Source organism: Cebidichthys violaceus, unplaced genomic scaffold, assembly GCF_023349555.1.
Source record: "Cebidichthys violaceus isolate CVI_PGR_0920_01 unplaced genomic scaffold, fCebVio1.0.p SCAF_19, whole genome shotgun sequence".
NCBI classification, from domain to species: Eukaryota; Metazoa; Chordata; class Actinopteri; order Perciformes; family Stichaeidae; genus Cebidichthys; species Cebidichthys violaceus.
The window spans coordinates 1,685,614-1,706,804 of NW_027176361.1; the positions used below are offsets into that span (position 1 = coordinate 1,685,614).

Genomic DNA, 21,191 nt, shown 5'->3' on the forward strand with positions numbered 1-21,191 from the left:
CAATGATTCGCTTTTTCAGATCCATGCTGAGCTCCTTTGACTTTCCCATTGTAGCGTTTGTGGGTGTTTGTATCCAATGAGCCCTATTTAAATGGCCTCAGAGAAGTCACCAGCTGTAGTCACTCATAATCACTCACAAGAAGTTAAGAGGCCATGCTATGAAGCTCATTTCATTGACACAACTTTCTAAGTCACCAAAATTGCCAATTCATGTTGCTGTATGTATATTTTTGACCCAGCAGATTTTGTCACTTTTTCTGTTAACCCATAATAAAGTCATGAAAGAACCAAACTTCGTGAATGTTTTTTGTGACAAAGAAGTATCTGTTCCAATCACTCTATCAGAGAAAAATCAGAGTTGTAGAAATAACTGGAAACTCAAGAGAGCCATGACATTATGTTCTTTACAAGTGTATGTAAACTTTTGACCACAACTGTATATATATATATATATATATATATATATACAGTGTGTGTATATATATATATATATATATATATATATATACAGTGTGTGTATATATATATATATATATATATATATATCTATCCATCCGTCCATTTGTGTATTACAATACTCCTCCCGTTTGACCCATATGTGCTGTGAAATTGGTAGCAATTTTTTTCTGAATTTGCTTGCGTTTTGTTTATCTGCAATGTGCAGAGCACTTGTGGCCACCATAGGAACTTCTCCATTTCTCTGTATGTTATCTGCATCTGAAGAACAAAGAAATGTTTTTCTGTGTATGACAACAGTCCCACATCTGCGTCGTCAGTTCCCTCTTTTTTGAGAGATGGTAAGATAAGGGGCTTTATTTAGGTCTTCCTCTTGTTCTGCACCTCATCACAGGACGGCTGAAGCTACAGACATCAGGTTTGCTGCAAACTTTCTTATCATCTTTTGACTTTACTTCACTGGTCTGACATGTGTCATTGTTCTCTACAGAACTATAAGTAATATATCTGTCTTTGTTGTCTTCATCTTCAGCATCTGCATCATCTCATGGCCTTCACCATGAAGACGATGACTGTGTCTGCACTTGTGTGTGCCATGATTGCTCTGACTAGAGCTGCTGGTGAGTATTATATATAGAAACTGTTACAGAGTAATTTATTGTCAATGAACAGTAATAATCCAGGTCAATAACTGAAATGTCAAACTTTCTAGCTCTTCCAGAGGGAATGCCTGAAAACGACCAAACAGGTGAGTAGCTTTTAGATTTTCACTTCAACAGATTGTGTCTTGCTGAGATGCTTCACCTACACAGTTGATATTATTTTATTATTGTTTGATTTTCCATTTTAATATTACATAGAATAACAAAATTTGCATTAGTTACTTTATGTTATTTTAAGTTATATTATCTTATGTTGTCTTATAATGTGTTAAATTACATTGTGTTACTTTGTTGTGCATTGCGTCATAATATATTATATATATATATATAATATATATATATATATATGTATGTGTATATATATATATATATATATATATATATATCTATGTATATATATATGTATATTGTTATGTCATGTTTTAGCATCTATGTACCATCAAAATAAATTGATTCAATACAGTAATGTAAATATTCTACATGAAGAGACTTTCAGTGAACTCCACATTAACCACTAAACTCTATTTTTCTCAGCAAAGAGTCATCTGGTCAAGAGGGGAACATCTTGTTCCCCGGGTTGGACTGAGTTCAGTGGTCGCTGTTTCCGCTACATTCCAAAACCGATGACTTGGGCTAAATCTGAGGTAATGTTGGTGGCTTTGAAAACATGTATGCGGATGACACTGTCATTTTTGTACATGTTAAAGACAGACATGAAGTGGAAGCCAAATTAACTTTAGCAATAGAAATTGAGAATCTTGCCTGACACACGCAAAACCTGTCTCTCTCTGTCTCTCTCTGTGTCTCTCTATCTGTCTCTCTCTGTGTCTCTCTCTGTCTCTCTCTCTGTCTCTCTGTCTCTCTCTCTCTCTCTCTCTCTGTCTCTCTCTGTCTCTCTCTGTCTCTCTCTCGCTCTCTGTCTCTCTCTGTCTCTCTCTGTCTCTCTCTCTCTCTCTCTCTCTCTCTCTGTCTCTCTGTCTCTCTCTCTCGCTCTCTCTCTGTCTCTCTCTCTCTCTCTCTCTGTCTCTCTCTCTCTCTCGCTCTCTCTCTCTCTCGCTCTCTCTCTCTCTCTGTCTCTCTCTCTCTCTCTCTCTCTCTCTCTCTCTCTCTGTCTCTCTTTTTCTGTCTCTCTCTTTCTTTCTCTCTGTTTATCTCCTGTACTGTAGAAAAACTGTCTGTCCATGGGTGGAAACCTTGCATCCGTTCACAGCGTGATGGAGTACCATGAGATTCAGAGGATCATCATGAGCGGCAGTCATGAGTATAAATCAACATGGATTGGAGGCTCTGATGCACAAGAGGTATTTTATTCATCAATGCCCCATTTGCAAATATTGCACACAAAATACATATAATATTAATTATATGTTATTATAATTCATTCCATATTTATTTATTTATTATGTATTGTATATTAATCTTTACTCAAACTTTACCATATTATATTAACAGATATAATATTACTTTCTCTCTCTTTTGCTCTGCTCCACTCTAGTTACATGGCCACTTTTCCCCTAAAATTGTTCTTTCTATTACTATTTGTATTATTTGTATTTAATATACTATATAATTTTATTATTATTAATAATTTTCTGCAACAAATGGATTGTTCCTCTGGGGACTAATTAAGGCTTATCTTAAGTTTCTTAAATCAAATAACTTGAACACTGTTATTTCTTGTAATACTCAATTATATTCTTTCTTCCAGGAGAACAAATGGTTCTGGAGTGATGGTACTTCTTTCGGCTACATGAACTGGTGTGATGGAGAGCCTAACAACCAAAGTGGGAAGCAGCATTGTCTACATATGAATCATGGAGGTAAAACAACACAGTGCTTTCTGTAGGAGTGATGCTAGTGATAAGAGATGGATGAAAATAGGAGCGTGAACTCAGGAAAAAAAGATTCCGAATGAAATCGATTCTGAAAGAGTCAATTTTGACTAAAAGGGAACGACTCTGTGTTTGCATGTATTTATGTTCTGGTAACCGTTCAGCACATCAACGTCACACTTGTTGGCTGTGTTCTTTAGTACTCAAGGACGTCCAGTTTTGAGTGTGAAGTTGTTTGGATGAGCAGTTCTTGAGAAATCAAACAAACAAGCTCAACTATAACATACTGTATCTTCAGCAAGGTCCTCTTGTGTTACATTCATGATTTGTATTTGTATTAGTGTTATAAGGTGTTAGCTGACTTCATCCATCAATACTGATTGGTCACATGAATCAGTTTGAGTAACAGTCACTGACTCACCTTTTTGTTTTTGTACTTGCAGGTGAGAAGTGCTGGGATGACATAGACTGCAGGTATCGTGCACCGTCTGTCTGTGTCAAGAGAGTCTGATTCGTGGACCGAGGCATGAAGTACCCGTAAAAAGCACAAACACAGAGGGAGTACTGTTGTGTGCATGATCTCAAATACATCTGATTGTATTTCATATCTATAGTTTTCTTTTCTTTTCTATCGCTGTAATGCTACTTAAGGAACGATATGACAAGTGACATCAACAGGAGCTGGACTGTCTTTGAGGCCTTGTGCCTCAATAAGAGTGTTTTATGGAAAGAATCCTTTCAGCACAACCTTACATTTATTCTACACATATAACCGATCTTTCTTTCTGCATGAATAAAAGGCTCAAGCATTGAAACAAGCTGGTCTGTCATAAATCTATCCATACATCTTTACATATTGAACCTCAAACAGCTCGAACTATGATAGTGAATACTATTTTACACTTTGCATGTTTTGAGTAATTAATAGAAGTTTTAAACCACAAAATAACATGTGGGATGTGTAACTCACCTTTCAGGTGATCATGAACGCTACATCATCTTCAATGTGTATAGAGCTTCCTGTTTGCAAGAGTGTGTCAGCACAAGACGCCAACCTCCGGTTCTGAAAAGTGAATAAAATGCTAAAATGCTAAAATGCCACACAATTGCATTCTTTGAATATGGCCGTTATGGGGAGACTACTCAGTGTTGCATGGCCGGCTGACGTTGGCCCTGTGCTCTTGTTGCTGCAGGATGCCGTGTGTATATCAAACAAATAAAATGAAGAAATTCATTCACAATCAATCTCAATCAATCAATTTATTTATGTAATGAAAATCGTACAAGGCGACGTTATAACTTTTAATTCAATTCAATGTATTTGTATGGCCCACAATCACAAATTTGCCTCAGAGGGCTTTACAATGTACAACATCCTCTGTCCTCAGACCCTCGCATCAAGAAAAGGAAAAGAAAGGAAGAAGGGTGGTGTGAAGGTTTTTTATGTTTAAAGTTCATTGTTCATCTGTTCATTGCTAAGCCCCGCCTCTTTACTCACTGCTGTGTGAATCTGCTATCCACAGAAAATGATCTCAGAATTTCTCATTCCTGCAACAACACAGCAGATGGCGCTCACATGTCAGTTCTGTTTCAGTTCAGCGTGAAGCCGTCAAGCCTCTTGTTCCTCTGCTCATTTTCTGTTTAACATATTTGAATTCATATTCTACATGAAACTTGGACCTGATGATTTTAATAAAAAAGGTTTGTTTACGCGGCACAGTTTGAATCTGTTTGATAAAATAGGAAGATGATAAATACTGTCAATAGAGCAAATCATGATTCCCAAATATACATGAAGAAAAGATGTATTGAAAAAATGTATTTGCGTGTAAAATTAAATTACAATTATGTCATTTTTCTTTCACTGGGTGACACGTTTCCGTGAGTGCACAAACCTTGTCAACTCCTAGAAACGCCCGTTGACAACGTTCTGCATTACAGTCGTCTGGTTCTTCTCTCCAGAAAAAGAAACCAGTTTGCATTTAACCTACATTACATAAAGGTATATCTTGATTTAAACCCGAAACATTCTGGTCTTTTATATATTTTTATGTAACATCTTTACTCTATTATAATTGTATATATTGTGACATGTGTATTTTTCTTTTTTTTTATATATAATATTAAGATTTTTATACCTGTGACCTTATTGCTGCTCTGGAACCTATTGCTGCTTGTAACGAAATAATTTCCCTTCGTGGGATCTATCTATCTATCTATCTATCTATCTATCTATCTATCTATCTATCTATCTATCTATCTATCTATCTATCTATCTATCTATCTATCTTTGTTTGGTTGATATTTGGGATTTCATATCACATATCACATACAATAAAAAGGAAAATATATATATATATGTGACTTACATTTCTTGATCAATAATAGAGTGAAAACAAGTGACAGCAAGACAGTAATGCCCCCAAGAGTGTTTAAAAATTTCGAAATTTAAAAAAGGACAGATCCATGAACAAATCAGCTGAAATGATACAACACAGAACAGAATGACGCGTTCAACCCAACTGTTTAAAACAGTGACATTGTGTTTGATTCATTCAGAACTCAGTTAAACCTGGAACAGTGATGTGAGTCTCTCTGGTCTGGTTGATGGTCCTCTTGTTCCTTCATGTTTTGTGTTTCCTGTTTTATTTTGTGACCCACCTCTCCTCTCGTTTCAGATAACTTCACTTCCTGTCTGTGTGTGTTTTTCCCACCTGGTTGATTAGTTTCACCTGTCCCCCTTTAGCCCTGCAGTCACCTGACCTTCTCACCTGTTCTCACTCCTCTCATTAGTCGGTCTACATGTGAACAAAGAGGACGTCACATGGGTGTTCAGCCTGGCATGTTCAATTTACCCAGAAACATTAGGGATATAAGATGGAATGCAAACAGAGACCATTTTACACACCTGGTTTATTCATCAAACATTTCTTTACATTTTGTTATTGAAGCTCTTTTGACAAAAAAAAGAGTAAATAAAATATTTCCTCCTGTCTCCTAATGAAAGGAAAGAGATTGTCTCAGTTTCCTGAAGAACATGAGGACCAAAAGTAAGTTCTCTTGCTCTATCATCTGTATTTTTGATCATATTGTAAGTGTGACTGAGAATGTCGAACTCAACGTTCAGTCCTGTTCCCTAAATCGTCTTAGATGTTGTTGATTCTTTTAAAAGATAATTTTGTTTAACAGCTTGAAAGTGCTACGTACGTGTTCTCATGCTATTAGCATTAATGCTGTGCTAAAACTCTTGTTACTTTAAGTCCTGCTACTCATGTTTATCATCGTCCAGTTAGAAACCTTTTCAAAATAAATGAAATGGCCATTGACGTGTGTAGATGTTTGTGTGGAGTTCATAGATTATACATCTCTGTGTTGTTGCTGTGATGATGTTTTATTCATGTGGGTTAATGATGCTTGTTGCACCAGCCGAGGTGTCCACAGCTCTTTTATTCATTGTCGGTCTCCGGTTAAATGTAATAGAGTTAAGTTTACTGAGTACATTTCACACAAGTCATTTTACTTGTGTATATGTAGTACTCGTGTATTCTAGTACTCTTTCCATCCCCGGAAAGGTGGTTGCCTGGTGGGTAGAGAAGCAAAATAAGGTAATACGAGCTTTACATTTACATTCTCATCCGATCAAAATGATTTCAAGGTAATACTGGTTACTAGATAAATCGATGACATAAGACTCAATCCTTAAAAAACTTTATTTTATCAGTAGTTAATGAAAAGGGTTAGGGGAGTGTTATCTCACAATCATCAGTGCATTTTTGTACAATATTGCAGTAGTACATTTCTGAGGCAGTATTAAATCGATTGTACCAGTTGAAAGTACCTTCATAATCAGTATCACAATCAGCTTTAATAACTAGCTGTGTGGATAAATAATACAAGGAATTAGACTTCAATTCTCGGTATCTTTCATTATAAATAAATACCGTGTCGAGAACAAATGATACGGACGCAGTTAAACAAAGATATGAAGCTTATTAAATATATTCAAACTCTTAACAATGTGCTGTCTGAATAATAAAGACTTGTGTTATCTCCGATAGACAACATCCTTTAATATGCCTCTATTGAGAGTATATGTGCAGTATACAGTCTCTTTAGACCTGCAGGTAACAAAAGAAAAAAATGTTGTACATGTTATTGCATAATGTTTCTATTACATTATAATATACATTCTATAAGCTGTATTTACAATTTGTTATTATTAGACCTTACGTGGCGACGTGATGGTGAATAGAAACAAGTTCTTCTTGTGTCTGGCTGCTTTGTTGTATGTTACTTAGTTACAGTGGCGGAACCCTTCTCCAGCATGTAGGGAAGCCCATGGCACTGCATCGTGTTTACTCCACTGAAAGGGCATCTAGGAGCGACCGCCAGTAATGCTCAGTAGTCCCAACCAGAGGAATTTGAAACGGTCTATGTCCAGGGTACGAGGGCTCAATATCCCAGTCCCAGTATAAATGCCCTTAAGTTACCACCAACTCTGTGAAGAAGCAAGACATTTCACTTGAACTGCGTGTGGCTATTAGCACTGAACTTTGTGAATTGGACTGTTTTTGCAATGACGCTCATTTGCATAGAAATGGGCCCATTGTGCACCAAATGTCGTCATACTAACTTATTTCAGGAAGTGCAAATAGCACAGGAGCAGTGAGACGGTATTTGCTCGGCAGCACAACTTGTTTTTTTTTGTCAGTTATTTGTGTTCACAAGGACAATGTTGATGTGTGAATCCAGTGGCATCGACTGCAATGATAGTTCATTTTCTATTAGCTCTTTGTTGGTTGGCGTGCATGTCGTATGAATGTGTCATTTCTTCAGCTGCTGTCTGATCTCTTCCAGACTTTTCAGAAGCTCTACTTCCTGTTCTTATTCTGCCTGAAGTTGTCGTCATGCTGGAGCCGTTTGCTGTTCTGTCTCGGCTGGTTTTCTGTTTTGTATGAAGACAGACCGCCTCTCACCTCCTAAACAACAAAACAGGTAATTGATCAGTTACTTCATCTTCATTGTTAACGGAAACCAGTGCTGCCATTTGTCTTTAGGCGCCAATCTCTCATAAAATATTTAGCCCGGTTTGCAGTTAGCTATAGCATTGGTTTTAAAGTTCAATTGCTGTAATGTCTCGACCCTCGGTCCCTCTATCTTCAGGAATATGTCACCTATTTGTATCTGTAGCGTCCATGTGAAACCTGGCTAAACAGCAGTTATCCATTACTCTGATGCAATGGAAGAAATAGTGACAGTATCTTGAAATGAAAAGCAGCAATATGTTACCCAGTCTCCATCCATGTAATGTGAATCCAACACCCAGAACGACACAGAGAAAGCATGGAGCCAAGATAAGTTTCATCCACTGAGGCAGGACTGTGAAGATATCAATGGAAATGACAAATTACACAACAACATTGCATTTTGATTAGGCATATGATACATGTATTAATCTCTTCTACCTGGAACAGTGATGTGAGTCTCTCTGGTCTGGTTGATGGTCCTCTGTTGGACTCTACAGGTGAAGCTGTTGCTGTGTCTCTTCTCCACAGTCACTCTGCTGCTGACAGTATAGAGGTGATCAGGACCTCTGACTGTCTCTGTAGGTCCAGCAGAGAGGAGGTTTCCCTCACCGTCCAGCCACAACACCTCCGGCTCTGGATACCAGCCTCTAGACTCACACTGTAACACCACTTTGCGGCTGGATGTGTATATTGAACTGATAGCAGGCGAGGAGACGGCACCTTTTAAATAAAAGAGAGGAGGTATGACTTTGTTTGCAATAACATTTTGTCAGGGCGGCTGTAGGGTTAGGGTTAATGATGTCTGTCTGATACAAGTTAACGTTATATGCGGCCTAGTTTCTTTCACCCAGGAGACTGCTGTGTGTGTCCTGTGTGACTACTTGCCTTATGTCACATACATAACTGAAGAACAAATGTTATTTTAACCTAAACCGCCATCTTTTCCGAACCTAACCAAGGAGTTTTGTTGCCTAAACCTAAGTGGCGCCAATGGGTCCTGACTGAGCATCCGTTTGTGCCGAGTTCAGCATGAGAACGGGTTGGCTAGAGGTCCTCGTTGTAAGGTTTGAAAGAGTAGCTGATTGAAAGATTACTTACCAACGACGAGCTTGATTAAAGTGGGTGGACCCAGTGAGGGAACGAGGCATCTGTACGTTCCCTCATCTGACACTCTCACTTCGGAGAGTTTCAGTGAAACGTCTCCGTGCTGCAGTTTGTTGATGAACACTGACGTTCTTCCTCTGAATGACGGCTGTTTGTGAGCTACGTATTCTTGACGGTTTGCCCTCACATGTATGTACCCAGGGCTCAGGTCGGGTCTCGCCCACTCCAACCTCATGTCAGAAGCATTCATGGCAGGTTCCAGGCGGCATGGCAAAATGACGTCACCACCAACTGTGGCCAGTATTGGCTGAGATGGACCAATCACCTGAAGTTGACCTGAGGAGAAACAGAACTGTGGGTTAATTCCGACACTCCCGACTGCCTTTTAACACTTCAGCTTGTTCTAGATTAGTCTTCAGGTCAGGGTCTACTTCCAGTATCAATAAAGAGTAAAATACATGGGGTCTTTCTGATTTCTCTCCTTGCACCCTAATCTTCTGGCTTGTGACCCAAAACCGGGATATGAGAAATACTCATGGCCTATATTAGTCCACACTTAGCCCAGATTCAACAACTTTATACAACAATGTCTAGCTTTTGACCCGGAAATCAATCTCAGCACCACATCTTGATGACATCCCAATACAAGGAGGCTTGCTGGAGGAGCTCTAAGTGAGGGAACACCAGTGTATCCTTTGCGGAAGTCTTTTTGGCACAAGTTTAAAAGAGGCGTGACACATAGCTGGAATAACTTCAAACCGTAGCGGACCTCTACAAATGTTATCTTGATATTACCGTTTTAATTCAGTGCATACAATTCAACTGCTAAAATCATGACATGATCAAATCAACAACAACATTCTCTTGCATTCAGCACTAATTTGCTGTATTTCATGTTGTTATAGGAGTCATTCAAACATTTGTAGTGCTTCACACAATGAGATAAAGGCTGCAGTGGTGACTGTATACGTTGTCTGAACACTCTTGCGCTCATCTGACAGATGATAAAATACAGCAGTATAGTAAAACAATGGACAGCTGATGCAGCTCTGCCACAGGTCTATTAAATTAAGGCGCTTTAAAATACCGACGTGAAGGTAAGGATGTCTCATTAGTTGAATGCCTGTTGGTTACATTAGTCTCGTGGACTGTTGGCTTTTGTAGTTTCCGTTGTATGAGGATACGTTGACATTGTTCAGGACTCAAAAACTTTACAACAAATGCATGATTGGTCCTTTCAGGATTTAGAAAAGCTGACTAGCAGTATTTAAATAGAACACTTGAAGAGTGGCACCAGTCGGTCACACTCACGATAACATAAGCAGCTGAAACTTAGAATCTGTTGAGTATCAATCAATATGGATACAAAATGTTGAATATTTTAAAAGTTGATTTGTGTCCTTGGACACAGTGCCATTATTCACGCGTTGCACCGCAGTTACCTCCGTGTGGCTGTGACAGGAAAAGGAAGACAATCAGGGGATGAAAAAGCAGAACTGTGAAGTCACTGAAGGCCATGATTGAGCTGCATCAGCAGATTCAGTGTCCCATGATTCTGAAAATGAACACAAAAGTTGTGAAATGGAAGAAAATGATCATCCGGGTTGTGTTCATGATAGTTACAAAGAATTACTTGAAAGTAAAGAAATCTTTTGACAATATAAACACTTAAGCTTTGGGTCGTGGTGAATCACTTTGTAAGGGAAAGTTTTGTGTTGCTTTGCTTTTCAGGTTCATTGCTCTCTTCCTCTCGCAGTTTTTAATTCACCATTGTGTTTTTGTTCTCTTCACATGCTGTGTGATAATCTGTTGCAAACTGAGCAAGATGCAAAAACAGAACTATTTCTCCGTTAAAGAAACAAATCGTGCATCTTTAGTGCTCGCCAGAAGACTGCCTGTGGTTTTTGCATGCTGCAATCGACGGTTAAAGGGGAAACCACAATAACTGCTAGTTCCAGGAAGTAATCAGTCGTACTGTCACATGCGTTCTTTTAAAAGACCAAGCTGCTTAAGATAAAATGTAGAACAAAAGAGTTGAAGCTAAAGTCCATTTGAAATTTAAATGCGTCGTACTCAAAACCTTCGACATACAGATTTATGATAATATGTTAATAAATATACAATAACTTCTGTATAAATCCTTCACCGGATGAGCAGTACGATTCTTAAAGCTTGATATCCAAGATGCCGAACCAGAACAACAAAATGCTGCATAGTTTTTATTTTTTATATTTCCCAAAAGTGAAGCTGCTCTACTCCGTCAGCTACAACCTGAAATGCTGCGTCACAGTTATAGTAACTTTACAAACATGATGGATTCAATTCATTTTAACCACTCAAAATCATCTCCAGGTTGTTTTTAAAGCCACTTACCTTCCCAGCTACCTGCTTGGGTCCAATCTTTCCTTTACTTACACTTGAGTGTAAAGACGCATTTACTTCTAAGTCAAGTCCTGCTTGGCACCGCGTGAGCTACTTGCTTTGTTATTGTTTTCACTTTGACTTCCTCCTTCATTTATCACGTGCCATATAACACATGTTCTTTCATATAGGCGGTGCTCAAGTAAATGATTGGCTTGAAAGCACTAAAACACCTTCATTACAAACTGCTTCTGCTTCCTGCACCATGACAGAAAGAACCAACCGGACTCAGAATCGGAGACAGTTTATTGCCAAGTGCGCTTGCACATACAAGGAATTTTGCTTGGTGATTGGTGCGCAACTGTAAACACAGTGCAATAGTGCAGGACAGCATTTAAAAATGAACAAACTAATTTAGAGGCTCATTAGAAGATGATTTGTCACATTCCTCGTGTTCCTTTTAGGGAGTGTGGGGAGGCACCACTCACCACCTGAATGATTCACTTCATCAAGTTTGCACCTCATTTTGCTGGTAGATCAATGAACAGTGAAAACTAAAGACTGACACACTATAGGACCTGAATACAAGATAATAAACTTGACACTTCATTTTCTACATGTTTTATGGGGGTTGTATGTGAAAAATATACTTTTTACCGTGCTTTCTTTCTTCAAACTTTGGTTTGTCAATCGTCATCAACTGTGTGTAATACACTGACCTATGACTATGAAACTCATACAATCCCACTCTAAAAAAACCTGAAATTACCCCTTTAATGTTGGCTAGTTTAATTATGTTTACTGCGCACACACAACTCGAATAAGCGTACATTATTTTTCTTGCGTTCCGGTAGTGCAGATTGAAGAACTCCGGTCGCTTTAGTCTTTTGTTCTCCTGCAGAATTTGTATTTTTATTTCCCTGAAGTTGACCTGCTCTGGACAAGTGAGCCATGCAACATTCCCATTAATCTTGCATCATGATGCAGATGTTATTATTATAAATATTAATTACCAAGTTATTGGTCGCCGAGAATGTGCCTGAGCTAATGGCTATCCATATTTAAAGAAATTACCGTATTTTTCGGACTATAAGGCGCACTTAAAATCCTTAAATTTTCTAAAAAATTGACAGTGCGCCTTATAATCCAGCGCGCCTTATGTATGGTCACTTGTTGTGCTTATTGATCGATTTTATGTGGTACAATGCGCTCAAAAATCTGCCGAAATGTGTAAGTACGACTTTGGTAAGCAACGAAGCCGCTCCGCTCAATGGATATTCGGAGCATTACGGTACGCTGTGTCACTACCTGATCGGCCCCGTAACAGGAATGTAATGTCTAAACTAAAAGTCAAAATCGATCAATAAGCACAACAAGTAACCATCGGTCGCAACCGTCGTCCGAGCTTTCACGAAAGCTGGAATCATCACTGAACAGCCAAGTACCGATAACGGCAACGAGACTGACTCGGAAAATGACGAGAGGGATTCGGGCATTCTTGATGCCGAAATCGCACAGCTGTTTCACTCAGACACTGAAGATGAAGAATTCGATGGATTTGTGGAAGAGGAATGAATCGATAAGTGAGTGTATTTTTCTGTACCGGTATTTGTTGTTACAACTGAGTTGAATAAAGTTTGATTTACCGGACTGTGTTGTTTTGCTTAATGCGCCTTATAATCCGGTGCGGTTTATGTGTGAACATAGACACGTTAATTCACAGTGCGCCTTATAATCCGGTGCGCCTTATAGTCCGAAAAATACGGTAAGCGCAAAACAAACTAAAACAAACACTATAAGTACATCATGATGTCAGCTGTGGGGTTTTTTATTGGTGGAAATATTGAGTAGTTTGATTGGTTCAGCTTTAAAACAGCAGCGTGAGAGCTGATTGGTTGAATCAGAAGGTTGCCCTCATGTTGTTTCTGGTGTTTTTGATGTCCAGCTCCAGCTGAGTGATCCTCACCTGCACAACAGAAACAATCACTGTAATAGTGATAAGTTTAAATCTTACAGGTGTTTGGCTTTTGATTTTTGTGTGTGCGTGTTTGAATACCAACATCTTTGGCATTGAGTTGTTCTCTCAGGCCTCTGATCTCGTCTTGCTGTCTGTAAAATGCCTGCAGGAGCTGAAATTAGAGAAACAAGTCTCTTGGCAGGAAGAGGAGAAACTCCAACCAAAACATTGGCACACTCTGTATTCTCACGCGCATATCTGAGCCGCACCTCGCTCTCGGTTGTAGGCGGCGGCCTCTCTGCAGGTTCACAGCAGTGCGGAGTGCAGCAGTACGTCCACAGCGGGATCTGGGTCTCATCTGGCTGCCACCCCGACAGATCGCTCATCTCCCTGGGGTATTTGGCGTCCTGGTAGGCCAGCTGCTCCTCAAGGAAGGCCTCAAGAGAAAGGCTCAGCTGGTTTATATGACGGCAACAAAACAGAGCTGGACAGAACTTGGAGACAAGTTGAGTTTACTGTAAACAATAGCTGCAAGAAGTCTTTAATTCGATCACAGAATTGCTTTTCGCCAGATGCTAAACTTTGCAGCAGTTCTACTTTGGGCATGCCACTTGTATTTAACACATTTTACACTGAGCTCAAAACTCGGTTTTCAAAAAGCTCTAGATTTACCAAACTATCTACGTTGCAACCCTCAACTATGTTCACGAGCTTTACGTAGTGACCAAAAGAATGAGATCGCGATGTAGTCCTTCTGGTCTGACGTAAACCAGTGTTTCCTATCGGAGTGGCAAATCCGCCAGATCTAAACCGATATCTGACTGTAACTCAGCTGCCAACTGTTTTACATTCCAGTGCTGACGTGATTATACCTCTTCCATAATGTCCAGGTTGGTCCCGGTCCCTGCACCGACAGCCAGATCCATCTGGAACCTCAGGGAGCTCAGCTGCCTCACTAGCCCTTTCTCAGCCGGGGTTTCTGGGTAAGGGTTGGCTACCCGAGTCCCAGGCTTCAAGGACATCAGCACTGGGCCTGATGAAGATATGTAAGAGAGGCATGGGTCTATCATATATCTGTCAGACATTTTTGGCTAAAAGACACTAATGCATTACTGACTTCTGTTGATCCCCAACAGCCACTCCTGAGCCGTCATGGCCGCCTGGTTTCCAGCTGTCAGTGGGTACAGATCCTCTTGGAAGATACCTGACTGAAAGGACGGAGGAAACGCTGCAACTAGTTTCTGTCTTGGTCATCAGTAAATGCAAGAAAAGTGAGAGCAAACCAATTTGCTCACCTCTTTTCGGGGTACGATCATTGACAGTGGTTCCACCAGGTCTTTGATGGCGATCAGACGGTAAAATCTGAAAACTTCACAGGCGCTCACATCCAGGCCGCGCTTTGGCATCACCCCTGAAGTGAAGTAACACGTCACAGGTAATTCAGAAACAGACTTTTTAGGTAGCTACAAATACATTTGGCTCAGCTAGCAAAATGTGTTCTCAAATAAGTTAATATTGCCTTTGTTTAAAGTGTAAATGGAACTAGCTGACTCATCTCAGGGTATTAGGGCTCAATCCTACAGCACTCTATGGGACTGGGAGCTAAACTTGGTATTTTTAGGGTTGCGTTCCAGAGTGGAAATTTAAGTTTAAAGGTAAATGTAATAGTGAGCATGAATACACACAATTTAAAAAGAAATTTCCAAAAATTCTCCAAGTATGTGTTGATCTCACCAAGTCCTTTCTGTGGCAGCAGAGACCTGTACTCCATCAGGAAGCTGATGTAAGGTTTCTCAGTGCTCAGCTCGTAGTACCGGATGTTCCCGTCACCCTAAATCAAGGCATTTGAGGGAACATCAGTTCTGTTTGCCACATTCGATACTAGCATATTTAGGCAACTTCGGATCGGTAACATTTTTCATAGAAGAAAAACGTATGAGTGCATCAACAACCAAACTGGAATGCAAACGACGGTTATATGAAGTTATAGAAGGCTCAATCCCAAACAACTGCAGCAAATAAATCCAAGAATTATGGGTAGATGTGTTGTGTGTGTGTGTGTGTGTGTGTGTGTGTGTGTGTGTGTGTTGTATGACCTTTCCTGCCAAGTAGAGCATGTGTGTGTCTGGGTCGTAGAACGGGAAGAGGACTCCAGCAGATCCGTCCAAATCTTCTTCATACAGCGGCTCAGATAAATCGTCCTGCACACAAAAAAACTAATTCGTCATACTTGAAGATGGACTGAAATGTGCTGAGGCTTTGATGCTCATTAAATCTAGCAAGACCACCATTGCATATTTTTGTATGAATTTTGCCACAAACTTAATGTATCAACCTAATTGTAGAGGTATGTATACTCCAGTGTAATTAATCCCTGGAACATAATGCATCTCATTAAATCCTCCTCTGTATTCTGTTTTGTCATTTTAGTTATATATATACCTAGTTCTCTTTATGAAGAAGATCAGTTTAAGCTGTTTTTCATCCATATTTATAGATCCATGTTGTTGTGTTTCCTACTGCATTAACAAGCTGATAATTGTCCTCTAGCATAGCTCAGAACAAAGGTTCTGGTTTGAAATGAAGAGGAAAATTGCAGGAAGACAAACATTTTTTGGAGTTTTTTTCATAAATCATTCAATCTATTCAAATAATCAATCTCTCAGTTAGATGTAGAAGTGTTTGTGTCTTACAGGGTCCCAGAGGACGATCTGTCTGTGGTTCCAGGGTGAGCTGCCGGTCGACAGAAGCATCTTCAAACCTCCGATGTATAAAACTTTGCTGGATCTGTGAGACTTGCTGCTAGACACCTGCCGGAAAGTAATTATAATTTTTCAGTTTTTTACACCTTCAGCTGAAATGAATAGCTCAAAAACACACCTGTAGGATCCTTCCTGTCCGTGGGTCCAGGACTCGAACCCGTCTGTCTTTGGACGTGACCGCCAGTCTGCTGCCATCACTGCTGAAGCTGACAGACAGCAGCAGCGTATCGGATGGGTAGCGGTGGTGGATGGGCATCAGAACCACCCGGACCGGGTACCTGATGACCGCACCTACCTGGGACACATCCCAGAGGAGGACCTGGGGCAAAAAGAGATGTCAGGGCTGTTTCTCTCAGTGAGTTTAAAAAACACAAATAGCTCAATCTGACCACATTACGTGCAGCATGTATGTGCCTGGTGGCCAGATTTACATTGTTCAGAATTGGGGTAAATTACATGCCAGAATTGGCCTAAATCTGGTCAAACTCTGGCAGCTGACAGTGGTTCAAATATACTCAGTGGTGCTTATTGCAACTTATTCTTAATTTTAAAGCCAGACCAAATACTCAATGTTGGCTATTCCTGTTTCAAATGTGGTCCTTTAGAGCCAGAACCAGGCAGAAACCTCCTGTTCTGAAAAGTGAAGTCAAAGCTTCATATGTTAAAGCTGCATTCTCTCTAGTGTCCACCAGGGGGCGACTCCTCTGGTTGTATAGAAGTCTAGTCTAAAATGACTCTACTTCTCTCTTGATTTATTCCCTCAGTAAACATTGTAAACATGAGTTTATGGTCTCAATCTCTAGTTTACAGTCTTCTTCAATACAGCATGATGTTCATTTAGTACATTATGCTCCATTTAGAGTCAAACAGACCATAAAGCAGGGGATGCTTGACCAAATGCTATGACCAAAATGTCAAACACAAGACTTCATAACCGTAGTAACTAATGGCTGACGCTGTGGTCACTATGTCCACTTCTTATATACGGTCTCTGGACAGAACACAGTTGAGCGTGCTGACTTTGTTAACTTCCTCTTGGAGAAAAACACTGTGGTGTAATTTTATAGACTATACGGTAACTGAGGGATGTTTCTCTTTTGTGTCCAGCCTCTCACGGGATATTTGGCATCCCTATTCTTAAAATAGATGCTGGGTTATGTGTAAAAGAATACTGTGCATTTGTCTGTGAGAAATATACAAACAAAAGTTTAACATTAGTGCCTTATGATTGAATGGTGTATAAATATGAATTAATATTTTGCAATATGATAAAGTACATGGTTAGGATTTACTACATTAAAACGGATTCTAATTCCTAATCACAAAAAACTACAATAACAAAAGTGTTGATTTGTGCGTGGCTTTGGACCAAATTAAATGTCAGAACTTTGACTGAGGCTGCCACTGACCAATGAGGATCCTCACCTTGTAGTCATAGGCGGAGCTTAGCAGCAGGTTCTCAGCTGTCGGATGCCACTCAATAAGCGCCACCCTCCTGGAGTGACCAATCAGAGTCTTCCTGGCCTTGGTGAGGTTCTGTTGGACGCCACAGACCGGGATGTCCCAGATCTTCGTCTGCACACAGACGGTACTGGGTTATGTTTACTATACTCGCGGGGACATTTTGGCTTAAACAACATGAATGTAAACAAAAAAGACAGGACATGTGTGCTTACAGTGCAATCCTCTGAGCACGAGGCGATGCAGTGATCGTCAAACGGGTTCCACTTGACGTCCAGGACCCTCCCACTGTGGCCGCACACCCTCGGGTGCTGAGGGTCCACCCTGCCTGTCTGAGAGAACAGCGCTATCTTTTAATTAATTCAAACAATTGAGTCAAAGCTAACCAATAATATCTCTAACTATTGATCCTTTTATCATATGGGGTAACAATTATGGACGTTTCTATCTCAGGTATACGTTTGTTTACAATAAGAAGACCTCATTGACCTTGGTCTTAAAAGCATTTTTCAGTTTTCTTCTTGAGAATTCTTAAGAATTTTTTAAAACAAGTTTGTTTCATTTCACAGTTGTTAGTATTTAGTGTAGGTAATGCACCAAAAAAGGGAAAATGCCAAGGTGGTTCAGTACTTTTGCTAGGTAACATCCTCTTGGATCCATGGCACCTGGTCGCTACGTTTGACGTCCATAAACGACCCAAACTATGGCGGACTAAAGGCTTTTATTTACACATTTCTTTCTGTATTGTTTTATCCATTTATTTATTCAGAAATTTGTTTAATTATTTTTGTTTATTTATAAAAAAAATTAGGTTTTGTCCACTATATCAAACGCTATAATCCTTTTTATTTTTTTGGTGTTCAACAGGAGGAGGTGAGGACCACGAAGGACTACGCACATGATGGATGGGCAGGACTAAAAAGGACCCGCCCCCGGCGCACTCCGTCACCACGGCGATGAAGCAGGGATTGGCTGAGCAGCAGTGGTTGTCGTGGACGCTGCGCGTGATTGGCACCCCATCGTAGCCGTGCTCCTTGGTGGACGGCTTCCCGAAGACGTGACGGAACTTTGAGCAGCGGAAAGACGAACGCCACGACATCTAGAGGACGGCAAGTTTAAAGGTTTTTAAAACTTTTATAAGCAGTATGAACATCAACAACATGTCAACACAGTAACGTGTGTGTGTGTGTGTGTGTGTGTGTGTGTGTGTGTGTGTGTGTGTGTGTGTGTGTGTGTGTGTGTCCTTCGTGATCTCATAATAGTGTTGTGGAACCTTTATCTGGCCTAATCAATAATGCAATCAGCTGTCATTATTGGCTTTCATAATCTTATCAATAATTAAACAATTTCTTCAATAACTGAATGTCTCATTGAATCATTCTCACACACACACACACACACACACACACACACACACACACACACACACACACACACACACACACAAAGACAAAGACTTAAGTGATAAATCCTTCGTCCAGAACAGTTTGTTCGTGTTATTAAAGATTCATCAGTTACATTCAGACTTCCTGTTGTTACAAACTCCTCCTGACCTTTGACCTTTATGTGGCTAGAAGAGATCAGCTTACTGTGGGGAGAGGAGGGAAGAAGGAGAGGAAGGAGAGGAAGAAGGAGGTGGAGGACTTCAGATGAACATAGTCAGATCCAGCTGCATAAACCAACAGTATTAGTGGTGTCATGTATGTACATTTACTGAAGATCTGTACACATTTGAGGTACTTTACTTGAGTATTTACATTTCCTGCTACTTCTCCACTACATCTCAGTAGTGTATATATATATATATATATATATATATATATATATATATATTGCACTTTTTACTGCACTATATGTAGGCAGGTACTGTTACCGGTTACTTTTCCAATTAAGATTATGCATTAATAAAAGGTGATGCAGTCATAAAATATGAAACATTGTTAAAAATGATGATAGTTGTTTCCAACCATTTTGTCTTGTGATCTCTGACAAAAGAAATCAATCACCACCAAAGAGAGATGTGTCTGCTGTAAACCTCTCCATTGGTTTAATCTAAATAAGATTAAAGAAAAGCCCAAAAATAAAAGTAATGTTTTCTTCTTTCCTCTCCCATTAACGATCTCACGCCATCTCATATCTGTTTTGGTAAATACTACAATTCTCTTTCTTGCTGAGAATCGGGTGAGGAGATCGATACCACACTAAATATGAAGCCTCAGCCAGCAGCAGGCTAACTTAGCTTAGCATAAAGACTGGTAACAGTGGGAAACGGCTATCCTGGCTCCGTCCATACGATCACTCATCAGAATGTTATATGCTCTACTTTCTTCTTTTTATCCATACAAAAACAAACATGGAAACATCTTCTCATCTTTCTAGAAAACCAAATTAGCAGATTTTCCAAATTGTCAAACTATTCCTTTAACTCATCCTCTTCAACGCTCCCAAAAGACCATCCAGGCTGCATTCACATTCACACACATGGAAAACACGGGATAAACTTCGCCAGCGTCCTGACGGCTGCAGCTCTGCAAGTTGTACGATTGTTCAGCAACTGAGCAAGTTTAATGAAAAGAACATAACATTTCTCATGTCGTCCAAATCACTTCTTCCTTCACGTCCTCCCTGGTTTAAAGGTGCTGAACATCAACCTCAACATGTTGCATCACTGAATGTTCTAGAGTCTCTCCACTGTTAACTTTACATAATCTAAACAGAAGGATGTTGTCTTACCTCCGTTAGTCATCGGACTTCTCTTCCTGCAAACAAACGTGCTGCTGCTGTTAATAACTTTATGATTAGGACTATTATTATGATACTACGAAGAAAAGTACTGTTCAATCGGCCGGCAGACAGTAAAAGTACAAGAGCTGACTTCTGACGTGTGTGTGTGTGTGTGTGTGTGTGTGTGTGTGTGTGTGTGTGTGTGTGTGTGTGTGTGTGTGATCCATGACGTCTCACCTCTCCTTCCACATTAGCAGAGCTGTTTATGCACGGCTGCACGTGCACAAACGCCCCTCTACATCCGATACTGCTGCACACACACACACACACACACACACACACACACACACACACACACACACAGTATTAATGCTCATTATTATAAATCTGTTCTACTTGGTGATTCATGTAAAATATTTCATCTTCCAAAACGTTTTGTCATTTCGTCGATGTTATAGTTGCAAAAGTCTAAATGTCTTCTTATAGTTTTGATCAAAGACACCGCTGTTTATTCAAGTCTGTCTTTGTCATATGCACAACAAATATTACTTTGAGATTTTGGTCTATTCTTCCATGCATAGATTATTATTTTGTGTAAGCTGCAAGGCAATTGTGTGATAAAATCAAGTCACAATGGCACAAGATTAAATTACATTTGTTAATGATCTTCAACATGTGGCTGTAAAACTATAAAATATAAGTTCAGGCAGCTCACATATGCACAAACCACTTTTCAGTTCCGACAGTTTTTTGAATACAAAATAGAAACAATAATTTACGTTGCACTTCACCGATTTTGACTATTTTGTGTAGCTCATTACATGCAATTCAAATAAAAATGAATT

General features: G+C 39.7%; 3 protein-coding genes across 3 annotated transcripts; 1 reads left to right on the forward strand and 2 right to left on the reverse strand.

The window, feature by feature from the left end:
• Positions 1–810: 810 nt before the first annotated feature.
• Positions 811–3,768, forward strand: LOC137874458 (ladderlectin-like). Its single transcript, XM_068713141.1, has 7 exons — positions 811–874; positions 989–1,076; positions 1,169–1,204; positions 1,653–1,762; positions 2,285–2,419; positions 2,827–2,938; positions 3,394–3,768. Exons 2-7 carry the CDS (start codon positions 1,004–1,006, stop codon positions 3,459–3,461), a joined length of 534 nt encoding a protein of 177 aa, XP_068569242.1. The 5' UTR covers positions 811–874; positions 989–1,003; the 3' UTR covers positions 3,462–3,768.
• A 2,874-nt stretch (positions 3,769–6,642) lies between these two features.
• LOC137874459 (butyrophilin subfamily 1 member A1-like) lies at positions 6,643–11,578 on the reverse strand. The gene is made up of 6 exons (XM_068713142.1): positions 11,455–11,578; positions 10,524–10,636; positions 9,076–9,417; positions 8,416–8,697; positions 8,240–8,329; positions 6,643–7,929 (listed from the first exon to the last, which is right to left on the reverse strand). Exons 2-6 carry the CDS (start codon positions 10,597–10,599, stop codon positions 7,856–7,858), a joined length of 864 nt encoding a protein of 287 aa, XP_068569243.1. The 5' UTR covers positions 10,600–10,636; positions 11,455–11,578; the 3' UTR covers positions 6,643–7,855.
• A 1,764-nt stretch (positions 11,579–13,342) lies between these two features.
• LOC137874460 (coronin-2B-like) lies at positions 13,343–18,730 on the reverse strand. Its single transcript, XM_068713144.1, has 13 exons — positions 18,521–18,730; positions 17,838–17,954; positions 17,587–17,736; positions 16,280–16,480; positions 16,093–16,209; positions 15,496–15,600; positions 15,134–15,230; positions 14,695–14,810; positions 14,517–14,607; positions 14,272–14,432; positions 13,669–13,836; positions 13,503–13,571; positions 13,343–13,408 (listed from the first exon to the last, which is right to left on the reverse strand). The coding sequence occupies exons 1-13, from the start codon at positions 18,719–18,721 to the stop codon at positions 13,343–13,345; spliced, it is 1,659 nt and encodes a 552-aa protein (XP_068569245.1). The 5' UTR covers positions 18,722–18,730.
• Between the last annotated feature and the right edge of the window lie 2,461 nt (positions 18,731–21,191).

Bases quoted from the DNA above. Each gene is read 5' to 3' on its own strand.
- LOC137874458 (XM_068713141.1), top strand. From the start codon at position 1,004: ATGGCCTTCACCATGAAGACGATGACTGTGTCTGCACTTGTGTGTGCC. The intron at 1,077-1,168 runs GTGAGTATTATA...CAAACTTTCTAG, and splicing joins TGCTCTGACTAGAGCTGCTG to CTCTTCCAGAGGGAATGCCT. The intron at 2,939-3,393 runs GTAAAACAACAC...TTGTACTTGCAG, and splicing joins TCTACATATGAATCATGGAG to GTGAGAAGTGCTGGGATGAC.
- LOC137874459 (XM_068713142.1), bottom strand. From the start codon at position 10,599: ATGGCCTTCAGTGACTTCACAGTTCTGCTTTTTCATCCCCTGATTGTC. The intron at 9,418-10,523 runs GTAACTGCGGTG...GTTTCTCCTCAG, and splicing joins CCTGTCACAGCCACACGGAG to GTCAACTTCAGGTGATTGGT. The intron at 8,698-9,075 runs GTAAGTAATCTT...TTTATTTAAAAG, and splicing joins TTTAATCAAGCTCGTCGTTG to GTGCCGTCTCCTCGCCTGCT.
- LOC137874460 (XM_068713144.1), bottom strand. From the start codon at position 18,721: ATGTCGTGGCGTTCGTCTTTCCGCTGCTCAAAGTTCCGTCACGTCTTC. The intron at 17,737-17,837 runs GTAAGCACACAT...GTCTGTGTGCAG, and splicing joins CGTGCTCAGAGGATTGCACT to ACGAAGATCTGGGACATCCC. The intron at 13,837-14,271 runs GTATAATCACGT...CTTTCTCTTGAG, and splicing joins ACCTGGACATTATGGAAGAG to GCCTTCCTTGAGGAGCAGCT.